At 37.0% G+C, this 14,778-nt stretch overlaps 2 protein-coding genes across 6 annotated transcripts in view; one reads left to right on the forward strand and one right to left on the reverse strand.

Annotated features, from left to right (window-relative positions):
• SCLT1 (sodium channel and clathrin linker 1) overlaps window positions 1-7,127 on the forward strand; it is a 49,157-nt gene extending 42,030 nt beyond the window's left edge. The window contains exon 23 of one of the 2 annotated variants that reach the window (XM_058192048.1): window positions 5,733-7,127. Coding sequence is in view for 1 of the 2 variants with exons in the window: in XM_058192049.1 (XP_058048032.1) it covers window positions 5,733-5,739 (7 nt within the window). In the remaining variant the exon portion in view is untranslated. The remainder of the gene's footprint in view (window positions 1-5,732) is intronic. The other variant, XM_058192049.1, reaches the window with a different exon arrangement.
• The window catches only part of JADE1 (jade family PHD finger 1), a 66,078-nt gene continuing 51,854 nt past the window's right edge, over window positions 555-14,778 (reverse strand). For 2 of the 4 annotated variants that reach the window (XM_058192045.1, XM_058192044.1), the window contains 3 exons: window positions 12,245-12,772; window positions 9,796-9,913; window positions 555-5,875 (listed from right to left, as the gene is read on the reverse strand). In XM_058192045.1, coding sequence (XP_058048028.1) covers window positions 4,989-5,875; window positions 9,796-9,913; window positions 12,245-12,772 — 1,533 coding nt within the window. In that variant the 3' untranslated portion in view covers window positions 555-4,988. The remainder of the gene's footprint in view (window positions 5,876-9,795; window positions 9,914-12,244; window positions 12,773-14,778) is intronic. The other 2 variants (XM_058192047.1, XM_058192046.1) reach the window with 2 other exon arrangements.

The following is a 14,778-nucleotide window of genomic DNA, read 5'->3' on the forward strand; positions in this document are numbered from 1 at the left end:
TCACACTTGCCAAACTTCTTCCAAAGTAGTCAGGGCTAAGCTAGATGACTTTATGTGGATATTCAAGCTTATTTTGAAATGCCAATTGCTAGGGGAATCAACAATGAGAATGTCCCTATCCTGCATGCTGAGATCCCAAGGGGTACATTTTTGGCTACTGGGAGAAGGCTGAAATGAAAAGGGGCTTGGCCTAATCCAGCAAAATTGAATTTATTCATTCAATTATCAAATTTAGACACTGCCCATCAACCTAATCAAGTGAGTTTTTATCAGTGGTTTCTGTTACCTTCTAGCCTCCGATCTCGCCTTGTAATTAGCAATATGGATAGAACCAGAATCCTGTCTGATTTGCTAATCCTGGAGGTTTTTTTTAAAAAATAAAACCTTGTAATCCAGAAAAGAAAGTAGCAAAGTGATCACACTTCAACCATGTAGGTTGGGACATCCTTTTTTTACTCCAAGCTTTTAAGTAGCATTGGGGGACTATCCTTTGATCATAAGGGAATAATTCCATGTACAGCATTACAGACTATTATCCACAGAAAACTATTAAACTCTCTAATTTAAGAAAATCTACACATTACTTAGGAATTTGATAAAGACCGCTAGGGATTTCAGAAATCAATCATATTATGAACGACATCAGTCATTTGTGAATGTCATCATAACCAATGAATCATTCAGTATTGCAGAAGGGAAGTGGGAAATTGAGACAGATGGAAGAAATGGTATGCTATTCAAAGCAATTAGATATGCTAATAGATAAAAAGGAGAATGTAAGAATAGAAAAAGGGAAATCCTCAGTAGTGGTTTAAAGCCAAAAATACACAAGTGTCATTCCATTAAGGCTTATATTAGGAAACACAAAGATGTTGAATCCATCACTGATTAATTTGAGTTAACCTGAGTATTTACTGAGATTTACCAATTTAACATTGTCAAATGAGTATAAACACAGATATTAGACCAGAACGCTTAAGTGTATTGCAAAATGTACAGCATTTATTCACATACAGACAAAGGCACAATTCTACTAAATATTTTAACAAAAAATACAGCCATCTTCAACTAGGTCTTTATAAATACTTCAAAAAGGGAGGAAAATAAATACAGGATTGGGCCATGTAATATAAAATAGTCATCTCTACATATACTTTATTTCTATTTGTTTTATCATCATGCACCTGTTTTCAAATTGGAGCAAAATGGACACCAAAGCTAGGCACATAGTGAAAAAATCCTCTGTACAAGGTTTTACAAATGTAGTAAGATCTTTTTTACCCAATTTACGCAAAATAATCAAGATTTTGTACATATGAGAGATCTCTCGTTAGTTTAGACTGGCACGTATGTGTGTGGGTGTCCAGAATCAAACAGACAGCATTCCAGTCAACATTACTAAAATGTTTATTACCCTATATTTCAATGTAGTACACCAAGTATAATCAGAGATTTCTTGGGCAATCTGCATAAGTAAAATGTGGAGCTAACAAGAAATCTCCAGTTTTCTTACCAATGAAATGAATGTAGTGGTAGTAAAGAATATGGTTTTATTTATAAATTTTAATGTACTGAGTGTTAAATATAGTATGAAACAGCTGGTCATACTGATTTTATCTACTTCTGTAGTTGGAAGATGCGGGTAGGGGGAACGCACTATTTTTTCTTCTTTTGTTATTAATTTTTGGTTCAGCATTAAAACATCAGAAAGCTTATTAACCTAAATATGGTGGGGAAAACAGATAAGGCATTCTTTCTGCACAAATGCTAACATTCCTAGTAGTGCAAATGTAATCTGATACCTCTTTCAAAATTGATCATAACATGATGTTTATTTAACATCAAATTTACTTTTCCTATGGCTTGATGAAAAACTCCGTTGGACAGGTTAACCAATATTATTTCACTTAAAACCTCACCTGAAACACTTATTGTACTGAATAATGAATTAATCACATCCCTCTTATATTTAACAAGAACATGCCTGCTTTTAAAGCAGCAAACCTTGTTATATACCTGTAATATATGGGTAGTTCAATCAAAAGCAACAAAGCCATATATATATATCTTACTTCTTTCCAGTAGCTTTCTAAAATGGCAGCTAAAAATGTTTAGACTGTAAAGTCTTACTAACCTGCTTGTTAATTCTATCCATCCTGACTCAAAGGCTATGCATGGACTACTCTTAAGAATACAGCGCTCTCTGTAGGAAGGGGGATGGGGAATATCCTTTCTTTTAAATTTGAATAATTTTCCTGACAATGAAGCAAGCTGCAAAAAAAAAAAAAGAACCCTGCCTATATAAAGTTATGTTAAAGCATTGGAACTTCAGTGTACTAATAGCCACCACTGGAACTACAGCTATTATATATACAATGAGCCTAAGATCAGAAAATGATGATCATGAAATGTTTCAATTTCACAACCTCATTGTTCATGCAGAAGTCCCATTTCAGTTTCCCATTCAGTTCTAACCATGGCATCCAGGGATATTTGAATTTGATAGGCCAAGTTAAAAAATGGCCTTTCAAAGGCTGTATTTTTTATTTTAATGGAAGCTGATTACTCATATATTAAACTATGATTAGCACCAAGCTAGATACTGAAAGTGGAGGCAAAAGATAAATGAGGGGAAAACTAGATTTGTAGCTTATTTTCAAATCGTAGGTTTGTCTTCTTGGGATTATTACTGCTGCTTTAGAAGTAAATGGGGATATGATCTGATATATGTTCCCAAGTTATAGAATCAGTGGATTAGTAATTTAGAATTCATGGGATCACATACAATATTTCTTTATCCAAAAATTAGGACTGTAAGAAAACTACTTTGCAAACCTCCTCAAATACAATGTATTATTGATGATCAGTGACTTGCATAGCAAGATGAAACAGTAGCACTCTAGTTTTCAGTTGAAACCTCTGGAAGACTTGAGTCAAATTGCAAGGTTCCAACATTTGTTTTAAATATAGTAAGTAAAAACTAATGATGATGGGCTGAGAGGAGAGTTGCCAAAACAAATACCTACTGCTCCTTACGTTTCTTGTACTCATTACCTCTGGTATTGTTTATATCCAAGTTGAGTCCCAAAAGTTGTAATCGTCTAAAACTACCTTTGTGTCTCACAAATGCACTCTGCTGAGTGCACAAAATAGGCTAATAATCTGTTCACTTATTATTGCTGATGGCTTTTTCTACTTATTGCAGTTTTTTAATGATGTAATCAACACTCTTTTGCCAAATCATATCCATATCATGAAGTCTTGTTGTTAAATTGGCTTGAATGTAAAGCACTACTCGCATCTTATTGCCTTACCATTTTATTCAAAAAATATACATATATATTTATTACATCCTTCTTTTTGTATTTAAAGTAACCCTTATGTGTTAGAAATTTGTATATCCCAACACATATTATTAGTGCATATAAAGAAAGGCTGATGACTACTGCCTGTGGAAATAGTCGTATCTTCATGGCAAACTTCATTTGTCTGCCATTGCTTCTCCCAAGTCTGATGAGATGCTAAGAATTTTTCTACTGTAAAAATCCTCACCCATTACAGATTTACAATTTGCAGTGCATATCGGGGTGGTGGTGTATAGGAGAAACAAGACAGTCAACCCTGTTTTGCCACAGAGACACATTTAAGTCTCTCTCACTTGAATTGTCTTTGTATTTCACATGGCAGGCGCTAGCAGAATACAGGAAGCTTACAAACCTACCTTTCTTTCAAAACAAGATCAAGTACTTTAAGACATAGATATCCCTCTTCCCTTAATTTGAGAGAAGTAGATAATTTTCCTTAATTCTTTGTCTGGGTCCCTTCAGAATAGCACTATATACATGCTGCAGTTACAGTTTGGATTTACCCCTTAGGGCTGTGATGGCGAACCTATGGCACGTGGAGCCATTTCTGAGGGAATGCGAGCTGTCACCCTAGATCAGCTCCACCACTCATGCGCCAGGATCTCCCACCAGCCACCTGATTTTTGGGTCTCTGCCGCGCATGCAGGAGATGTGCGAGCATGCCCATGCCGCTCTGCCCCTCCCAGGAGTCTCCATGAGGCCCATTTTTGATGCCAGGGAAGTACAGGGCTCACGCGGAGGCTCTGGGAGGGTGAACAATGGGCCTCCTGGAAGTCCGGAAACAAGCCATTTCCAGCCTCCAGAGGCTTTACAGGCCTGTTAGGCCCAAACGTGGTGCGTGTGGGGTCATGCGCACCTGTGCAGGGGGCAGGGCAGGATGGGGAGGATTGTGCATGCATGCATGGGGGGGGGGCAGAGCGTACGTGGGAGGCATTGCATTATGGGTGTGGCTTTTGACACCCGAGGAAAAAAAGGTTCGCCATCACTGCCTTAGGGTATCTACCTGTCATGCACATTCTTCTTACCTGCTTGATAAATTTTGTGTCTAAAAACATTTGGAGTTAACAAAGGTTTCAGCTGCCAAAATTCCCTGAATCCTAATTACAGCCAAAAAAAAAAAAAAAATGAGACTAGGATTTACTCTAAGCACAGCCTGAGGAGAGTGACCATGTAGATTAGGATAAGCAGTGCACCAAAATTTAATTTGTTACTCTCTTACATATCAACAGCTTGTGCTTTTCAGGGACTAGGAAAGAAGAACTTCAGTGCTATCTGCCTAAACTAGGGTCTACCCACACAATCCAATTAACTTATCCTTCTTTTTAAAATAAGCATTCAGCATATTAATCAATTGGAAAACAATATCATTTTCTCAGATTTCTTTGAGACAATTGCAAGAATGTTCACATCTCAGTCATGAGAATGGTGGAGGAAATACTCGTACTCAAGTGCACGTAAACAACTTTCTACAGCCTGGGGAAAATGTTTTTATTCTTGGTAGATCTTGTAGTCGTAATTTAAGACTCTCTTTGTCCCACCGATAAATAGAACAGAGTAGCTACTTTTCTATATCCAGGCTGAGGCTTCACTGATTCCAGTGCTGTGTTCTGTATCACTCTTCAGTCAAGAGGCAAGAATACTTCTTCTAATAATATCTGTCCTTCTAGGGAGAGTGCTATTTGATCCAAGCCTGCATTTCTTCTCAGCCATCTCAGTTTCTGAATCACTCATCTCTGCATCCGGGGCATACCCATCATTCTCGCTGTCCACTTTTAAGTTGTTTTTTGCCCTGTCTTTAGGTGAAACTTGTCCAAGGGCCGAGTAAGAGAAATTAGAGTTTTGGCGGCATGCTTCTTCCTGCCCCTCTCCCTGCTGTTGCCTTTCTCCTTTCTTTGGAATTCGGAATCCTCCCCAATTTTTCACAGGGCTTCTGGGTGTTGTAGGCACTTTAACTGGAGTTGGGTTATAATTTATCCTGAAAAAGGATCCATTGCATTTAGGCACCATATCCCTCCGGATTCCAGGCGCTGATCTGCCACTTGGGTGGTTCACGGCCCTTTTATTTTCTAACTGCCTCTGAAATGATTCATTTGACTTCAAGGGCTTGTAGTTGTGTTTGGGGGGTTTCTCCTTCAATCCTATCTTTATTGTGTCACAATGAGAATGATTGTCTCTTTTCCTGTGGTCTTCTGTTACAATCCCATTCTTCTGTTGTGCTGCTCCAAGTTGTGCTTCTGCAAAGGTTTTTTCAAAACTGAAAAAGCTACCAGAAGAAGCAAGCTCCTCCTTTTGGCTGGGCTGCTTCAGCAATGGTTTGTTATTGTGCCCAGAATTTCTCATTTGCTCTCTCTTCTCTGTTTTTTTCAGTGAATGACTCAATGACATGCCCATTTGTTTTCGGAAGAAAGCCGAATGCCATTTCAAATCTTCTATCTTAGGTGCATCTGGGTCCACTGGCGAACTGTTGAAGAGCACCAAATTTTCCATCGAGGAGAAAGAGGAAGGCATACCTGGAGAGACACCAATAAATGTGTTAAAGATGTTCTAAAATTACCCATCCAGTATTACCTTTAGTAAAAACTTCCGCTAGTTGCACTAAATTCTTACTGGAATGAATGGGATTTGAAAATGAATTTAATCCATTTCATTTTCCCCACTGATCTCAATAGGGCTTATAGTAAAATTAATTTACTATAGCTACAACTCTTTGTTTACTCATGTAGGTGGTATAGCCAGTGCTAACATGGGGTATTAATTTCATATTAAATTGTAACTTAGGTACCTAATCAGTTATGTCAGTAGAAATAAATTAAGGTGTTTTAACGATAAAACTACTTTGATGCACTAAACACCGTCTTCATTATTTTCTTTTTAGTCATTTTAGTCCTGCCTGTTCTGTAGTAGGGAATGTATAGCATATTCCCTGCTACAGTAATGACAGCATTGGTAATTTTTTGGCACATTTTGACCTGTGTGCCTTAAGCGTTAAATGTCTATAGAAATTCTCAGTCATCCAGATCATGGTTGTCCGAAAGGTGCTTTTTCAAGAGGCAACTGGACTTTCTAGTTTTTCCCAGCGTAGTTCAACTAAAGTAAAAAAATTCCTCCTAACACAAATTCCTCAGTCCTATCGCAAACCTTGGTCCAATTAGGCAAACTGCCAAAGGCCTTTCTTGGCAAACGTTCAGAAGTCATAAAAATAAATGCAAGACGTACACGAAGCAGAAGACGAAGCTACCAACGTTGTTTTCTGGCAAAGCCGAAACACTGTTGCTGGTCTGTTTTAAGCCTTATGGGAGTGGCCAATCATCTCTTGGCCCTATTCCCAAGTTATCCTTTTTGCTTGAGCTGGTCTTGCCTTCTGGCAGCTCTTCTCATGCGTGCATTAGGAACAGGCTCCTCCTGTTCCTCTGCCTCACTACTATCAGTCTCTGGAGGGTCTAGAGTCCACACCTCACTCCTCGATGGCCCTGGCCTCACCTCAGCCTCATCACTGTCCGACTCCGTTGCCAGCTCTGCAGGCTGCTGGTGGGCCACAAGTATATAAGTCTAAGTGCTATTGCTATCTCCAGATTACTAAGCGTATTATTGGCCTTATCCTACTGACTAGGAGTATATACAATGTATTAACAAATACTTAGAATGCATTTCTAAAGGCAATATATAAACTGTGTAAGGACAGGGGAAAAGAAAGGATGGTTAGCACAGATAGAAAGATATGGAAAGCTACAGTGTGTATTTGTATGTTATCTATATGTATATCAGTTTGAAAGCATGCAAATGCAAGTAGAAAAATAAATACCACTTCAGTGGGAAATAAGTGTTCTGTAGGTGTCAGCATATAGTCATGCCAGTCACATGACCATGAAAGTGTCTTCAGGCAATGCTGGTTCGCTCAACTAGGAAATGGAAATAAGCAGTGCCCCTGAGTAGGACACAACTGGACAAGGGAAACCTTTACTTTTTATGAACTAATTTTAGCTATGTTTCCTTTTTATGTCATACTTTTAATTTCTTTGGGTTATACTTCATACATCTTTTCTATGCTCTCTGCCTGAGATAAATAATATGATGTATACATAGGTAAACATGATTTTAAATAGTCAGTTGTAAAACAGAAAGTTTAGGTTAAAATTTATGTTAGGTATTTGGAATCATCTTTCTATTTCTTTTTAAGATTACTGTTGCAGTGCATTTAAAATATGCTGAAATTTAGTCATTACTAAAATGACATAATTATGTTTCAAAGGGCACCAATAACTTTTATGTGTCAAAATTTTCATCAATGATAGGAATTTTACTCCTCTGGGTAAAAAAACCCAATATCTTTAATATTTGCCTCCTAATATCAAGAGAAATCTCCATTTTCAATTAATTGGTATAGCAATAGCACTTAGATTTCTTTACTGCTTCGTAGTGCTTTTACAGCCCTCTCTAAGTGGTTTACAAAGTCAGCATATTGCCCTCAACAATCTGGGTCCTCATTTTACCCACCTCAGAAGGATGGAAGGCTGAGTCAACCTTGAGCCAGTGAGATTCAGTCTGCTGACTGCAGCTAGCAGTCAGCTGAAGTAGCCTGCAGTATTGCACTCTAACCACTGTGCCACCTTGGCTCGGTATGGTTAGTAATGGTGGGAAATGTCTATATTAAATATGTAATGTAAGAGGTTACCTGCCATTGGGGTAATTTAGTTACTAGATTTGGCATTAGAGTACTTGCAATACCAAGTGCTACTAAAGTTGACATTAATATCTTTAAGCTCGATCCAATGGGGTAATTCAGTCAAATTTCCTTAAACATCACTCATATTAAAAGTACACAGAATATGATCTTAAGTATGTCTACATGAAAGTAAGAAACTATCAAACACATGGCCTACTAGGAAGAGTGTATTCTCCAAGCAGAAACAGAAAATATTACATAACTTTTAAAATATATTTATCCCTACAGGAACCCCCTTCAGTCAAATAATGATCTTCATTTTACTAATTTATTTAGCTTTTGAAGTGTTAATGCGCCCTAAAAAAGTACAAGTGTTAATTTGCCAAAATTAAATCAGGAAAAATTGTAGATGCTATTTATATCATTCTCGGAGGGAGCTATAGTTGTAAAGCTTTTCTTTTTCTTTTTTTTTATTGAAGTGGGGGGAGCTCTTATCGGTCACTTTCAAAGCAAGGTGGCCGCTCTTTTTACTCAACCAGCTTATTTTTACAGAAATTGTTTCAGTTCTTGTTTTTTCAAGAATGCTCCTCCTAAATAGTGAAAAAAAAAAACACCTCCCATTTGATCAAACAATATAAATTATATATTTGACTGGTATATTAGGTGCTCTTTTAAGACATCTTGTAACAATAAATTGTGATCAACCTAAAATTCCTAAAAATCACAAAACTAATTCAAGTTTTTGAAGTGGATCAATTAAAAATCAACATTGCCTTAGCTTGGTCTACAGAGCACAAATATATTTTTCATAGCTTTATTAAGTTGTTACTTATCCTATGATGGAAAATGTTAAACTGAATTATTACAAGTTTTATTAAAATGCAAGCATGAAATATCTGAACAAAATTTAGAACCTTGTCCCGTGCTAAAGTAATAATGTAAGAGGATGAAGTATAACCCTATCCTCTAAGTTTCTGACCAACATCTGTTGACCTTTTAAAAAGCATATACTTACTTCTAGTCATGATTAGCAAACTTTTTGCAATCAAAAATCCTGAAAAAATAAAGTGTAGATTTGTATGGAGTCTTCTATTAATATTCAAATGCATACTGTATATATACAACTACTTGCAGGCTATCAAGTTCTATGCAAATTTCTGGGTCTGGATATATTCACTGCCAGAATGTAGTCTGTCCCAGAATACATAATCTTCGACAGAAATAAGGTTCCCAAATCCTGGTTCATATAATGGAATTATACTAATTAGAATTTGCTAAGGGGAGTAATACTGTTGCATGGATCTGAGAAATGGCAACTTGAGGATATTATGACTTTCAAAAAGAAGCAAAAATAGGAAAACAAGGCTACACACAACCATCACAACAATATTTTTTGTAAGTATTTGCAATGGCTATACTTTTAGAGAATTATTTTCCAAGTATATAAAAATATAAATCAATAAATTCTTTAAATCAGAGATAATAAATACAATATTTTTACAGCTGAGGGAAATGGTGGAAAACAGAGTAGAGATAATTTTGATTTATCTAAATTTAAATTTATGTACTTAAAAGACAATCAAATCAAAATTTTATTATGGTCTAGCACAAAGAAAATTAATGTCATTATTTCCCATTTATTTGTTGTTTTATATCAAGAAGGGGGACAAAACATGAGTGTTACAGTATTAATTTTAATTCCCGTTCATTTGGCAGTGTTTTTCCAAAGTCATTCTCTGAAAAATAACAGAAAACAACAAAACTTACCTGAAGCTCTTTCATGTTCTACAAGATTTGTATAAAGATTAAATATCTGTTCCTGGACTTTGCAAACAGATCTTTTAATTTTTTCCCGTCGGGTCACCATGTAAGTGAGGTTCCGTACCTAGAAACATTGAAAACATGCTAATATGAGGAATGCATACAGGAAGTTTAAGATTATTTTGAAATTATTTGAAAAAAATAGTGGCCCATCTGGAAACCTCTTTATAGTGAGAAAAAGGGGGAAAAAACCCTTCTTCTAAAAATGATACCTTACGAATTCAAGCCTTTCAGTCTGGAGCCTGAGTCTTACCCTAATTGCATAGATTTTTAAAGTTACTGAATAGCTAAGAGAAAGCATAAACACATAAAAAAAAAAACAGATCTATTTTACTTTCTGCATTTCAGTTTGAAGACCTAATTTCAAGCTCTTCCTGAAAGCAGGTGTGCAGTATTCAGTTTCAAAGCTAGAAACTTGTTTTGGACATGGCATAGATATCCTTGTTCTACCTACCAGCTAAACCTTAAAAAAACTGCAAATTTTTCTAGTCTCAACACTTGTAATCAGTTGGCTCCAGAAAATAACTCTTTTTGGTCAGAAGGTAAGGAGACCTACAGGAGCTAATAAGCATGCCTGCACCACATACAAAACACCTTCTTGTTTGAATAATGCACACCTCTATGATCAGCATTCAGCTTTCATACTAATTTCATCTTCTAAGCAATGAAAGGAAGTTATTCAGCAAGGCTGATGATCTCGAAGTTGATTAAGAGCTGTGGTGGTGCAGTGGTTAGAGTGCAGTACTGCAGGCTTCTTCTGCTGATCACCAGCAGTTTGGCAGATTGAATCTCACCAGGCTCAAAGTTGACTAATCCTTCCGAGGTAGTTAAAATGAAGGGCCCAGATTGTTGGGGGAGATATGCTGACTCTGTAAACTGCTTAGAGAGGACTATAAAGCACTGTGAGGCAGTATATAAGTCTAAGTGCTATTGCTATTATGATTATCCAAGTTTCACAGCCACATTCATTCCAGTAGCTTCTAATCATAGGAACCTTCAGTGGAAGGTAAGAGTCATGTTTGAAAAAGAATTGGGTATTGGGTTATGGAATGCAATCCTCCAAGCACACATCTCAAAATATGTGAGTCCCCCAGACTAGAAAAGTATGTCCAATTTTTATTTAGAATTAAAAGTGATATACATTTAATATTTTGCAAAAGAATTAATGAATCTCTTCAATCTGACATTTTATAATTAGGGCATCCTGAATGTGTATCAGTACACTGCATATACTTCCTAATTAATGGAATACAGGGAAACGTTATGTTGGGTTTTTAGGTAGTCTCTAGATTAGAAATCTTAGCTTGCACATAAGAGCACGAACATCTTACTAAAAGTAGAATCTGATTGGACTTGTGGCACACCAGCCATAATACACCTAAATTGTACTATCCTTGCCACTAGCAGAAAATATTGTATGTTGCATGGGTATAACTAAACCAGATAATCAACAACCTGATAGATAGATAACTGCAACTTGAATTCTAAGAGGAGTAAATAAGGGGGGAAAGGTCTAAGAAGTGGGGAAAACTTAACTGAAGAATGCCATGGATAAACATGCTTCTTTTCTGTGAAAGTTATGGATGTTAGGAGAAACAAGTTGAATGTAGTGAAAATGGGCTACTAACAAAATATGTTCTTAAAGTAAGATATAGGGTCAAAAATGAAAGAAGGATGAACTGAATTTGTTGATAAGAGTAAGAAGACTGAGGGGGTTGGGTGGAGTTGCTGAGGAAAAAAAAGTTTAGAAGTTAAATAACCAACAATATACCAAACAATATTTGTGATTTAAGGGATATGATTTAAGCAAGGATGGTTTGTAAGACTAGAAATGTATTTTCATTTAGTTATTTACATTCTACCTTTATTGTTTTTATAAATGATCCAAGGTGGCTAACATATCTAAGGTAGCATATCTATGGAGAAAAGATACTGATCTAGATTTAGGTCACTTATTTTCTTACCACATGCATTTAATTTCTTTCATTTATTGTTTTTTACCCCTTATCTGGACTCTGCATCTTGCTGCTTCACTCAAAGAGCAATAGCTTGATAAATATATATAATTAATGATTATTTAACATTTTCCTATTGCTTTATTTTTAAGGAATCTATGTATTATTTATTATTTAATCTTATATGAATCTTGGTGATATTCCTGGAAATATATATACATATACTAAAGCCATAATTGCAAATATCAATGGTACATGTTTAACAAACTCTTATTCCGTATCTATCTGAATACCAGATTGAAGTCCAAACAGAATCACATCCGTGAATCAAATATTAGATGCACAGAACATATGAAATTATTTTAATCAACGTATGGCAAAGTATGGCATAAAGAATGTTACATTTAGATCTACCCCTCTTCAAGAACATAGTAGCTTACCCTCTCCAAATCTTGCCGGAGGTGAGTGAAAAGCTGTAGTCGCCTGAACAGAACGTCCTGTTCCCGTTTGGCTAGATTGTCCTCTTCATCTTTCTTTGGGGTGATCAAAGGTTTGTTGAAGTTTGATTTTCTCTTCAATTTCCAATACTGATACAGGAATTCTACAGAGTCCTCTGGAAGTTGCAGAGCCTTAGCCACTTCTGAAGCATTAACAAAGGCATAAAACCCATCCTCCAACTGCTGGAGTTTCTGCTTTCGAATACTGACTCTATGAGCTTCCTCCTGATTTTGAGCTATGCTATCATATGGTTCTAAGTGACCCAGAGCATGATCATGTGCCCCATTCTCATTTTCCTGGCCAGTTAATTCATTGAGGTTTTCCTCATCCGACTTCTTAGTAGAACTGTGCTTCGGACAATAGGATTTGAATTTGACTTCATCATTGTCAGCCAAAATAGTCTTCATCTCCAAACCACGATCAAATGCACAAGTGACATGAAAGGCTGTGCGGCAGTTTTTTACTGAACACTACAAAAAAAGAAATAAAATTTTTAAGTACTTAAATATGTAGTAAAGATTGTGAACCCTATGTTAGGGCTCCCCTAGGTCCAAGCTTTGGACATAATAGAATATTAGAACAGCAATTCAGAATCAAGTGTTATTTCTTCTATAGTCAGGAAGCTCTAAGCATGAACTAGAAAGTGACAATGGCTGATTCATGAGTTACTATATAATTATCAAGAGAGTTACAACTGGTTGCTTAGTGACCATTCAAAGTTATGATGAAACTCCCCAGGGAAGTTTCAGAAGTTTTCAGGGCCACCCCTCCTGCAGTCATATGACCGCATTTCAGGTGTTCCATATCCGGACTGCCTTTACAACCGTTTGCAGCACCCCGCAGTTCCATGACCACCTTTTACAATGGTTTTGATAAAAACTGGCATTTACTTCCAGTTTTTGGCAAAAATATTCTTCCCCTGCCACGCCCACCAAACCACACCCCCAGAACTGATAGTAAAAAAATTTGGATTTCACCACTGGATTCCTGTACATAGGCTTGATCAATAAATCAGTAATTTTGGATCTTTTGCTTTGTGGATCTGATTGTTTTTACCTAATATCAATCTTCTCAGATTCCCAATCTTTTCCCCAAAGAGCAATGGCAACTATTGTGATGGCAACTGAAGCCACAAAGAGAAGAACTGCTTGACCAAGGACTAATGGATGCTGTGCTTTGGGGTAAGGATGGAGTAGAGAATGAAGTGTACAATTTGATGACAAGAGTGCTTCAACTGGTGCAACAGATGCAGAATCTGGAACAGCCAGCACCACCGATTGCTCTGGCACCAGCAGTCCAACCAGTGTTGCAAGAAGCCATGGGGGTTTAACAGAAAGACTTGGAAGAGAATCAGAAAGGATGAAACCTTTTATAATTCAATGAGAATTCTATATGGGAATTAAAGGTGAAGAATTCCCAACTGAATGCTCACAGGTGTCTCTTGTGCTGAACCTGCTGACTGTGTCAGCAGCTCAATGGGCATTTCTGATCACTGAAGGCAATGACCCAATTATAGACAATTACCAGATTTCATGGGCAACTTCAGAGATCCAATAAGAGAAGTAGCAGAGACCCATCAGATCCAGAAGTTTAAACAGGGTAATAGAAGGGTCAGGCTGAATTCAAATTAATTACTGTTAAATTACATTAAAACAAAACAGCTCTGATTTCTCAGTTTAGACAAGGACTGAATGCTCACATTAGCACTAAGGTCATATGGCAAGGAGTGTCACAGAATCTGGACCAAATCTACCACCTTTTCTGGACCAGATACACCTCATTATTCAATCTTCTCCCCATTGATGCTGATGGGGACCAAGTTGGGGGGAAGAGGAACCTATGAAAATAGGAACAGCAAGAACAGTAACTGCTGAAGAAAGGAGCACAGAGATTTAGCACCCTGTTTTTACTGTGGAGAATCTGGTCATATACTGAGAACACGCATAACCAGAGCTTCCAGAAGAAAGGAAAGACCTCCTGGCCAGGATGCGGGAGTGTGCCACACTGAGCACAGAGTCCAAGGGAAACAACAGGCCCTCTCTCAAGAGCTTGCAGGAAGGGCTATTCAATCACTAAAGAGGGCTCAACATATTTAAATCAAGGTATGTTGGTCTGCTACTTTATCACACAGGTAAGAATATTTGAAAGAGCCACTTCACTATCCTTCTGTATTAGACAGGGTAATTGGGGGACCTCCCATAGTCGCTCATGCCTTTCCTAAGTGGACAGCTGTAAAAATCATTAAACTTTCCAGAACGGCATTTTGAGATTTCCCAGATCTTGTCCAAATCCTAAACATAAAATGCACTTGATCTCATTCTTAGAACAAACTCCTCTTAATTTCTACTTCAGTCTAAAGCTGCTACAGTAACACTTGACCTGCTTCCTTGAATACCATGCATATTTATTCAGAATTTTGAATCTTACTAGAAATCGCGTTCAACTAAGAAGCATAACATTGGGCAACACAGTTTGA

This window comes from Ahaetulla prasina, chromosome 8 (assembly GCF_028640845.1).
Source record: "Ahaetulla prasina isolate Xishuangbanna chromosome 8, ASM2864084v1, whole genome shotgun sequence".
Classification (NCBI taxonomy): Eukaryota; Metazoa; Chordata; class Lepidosauria; order Squamata; family Colubridae; genus Ahaetulla; species Ahaetulla prasina.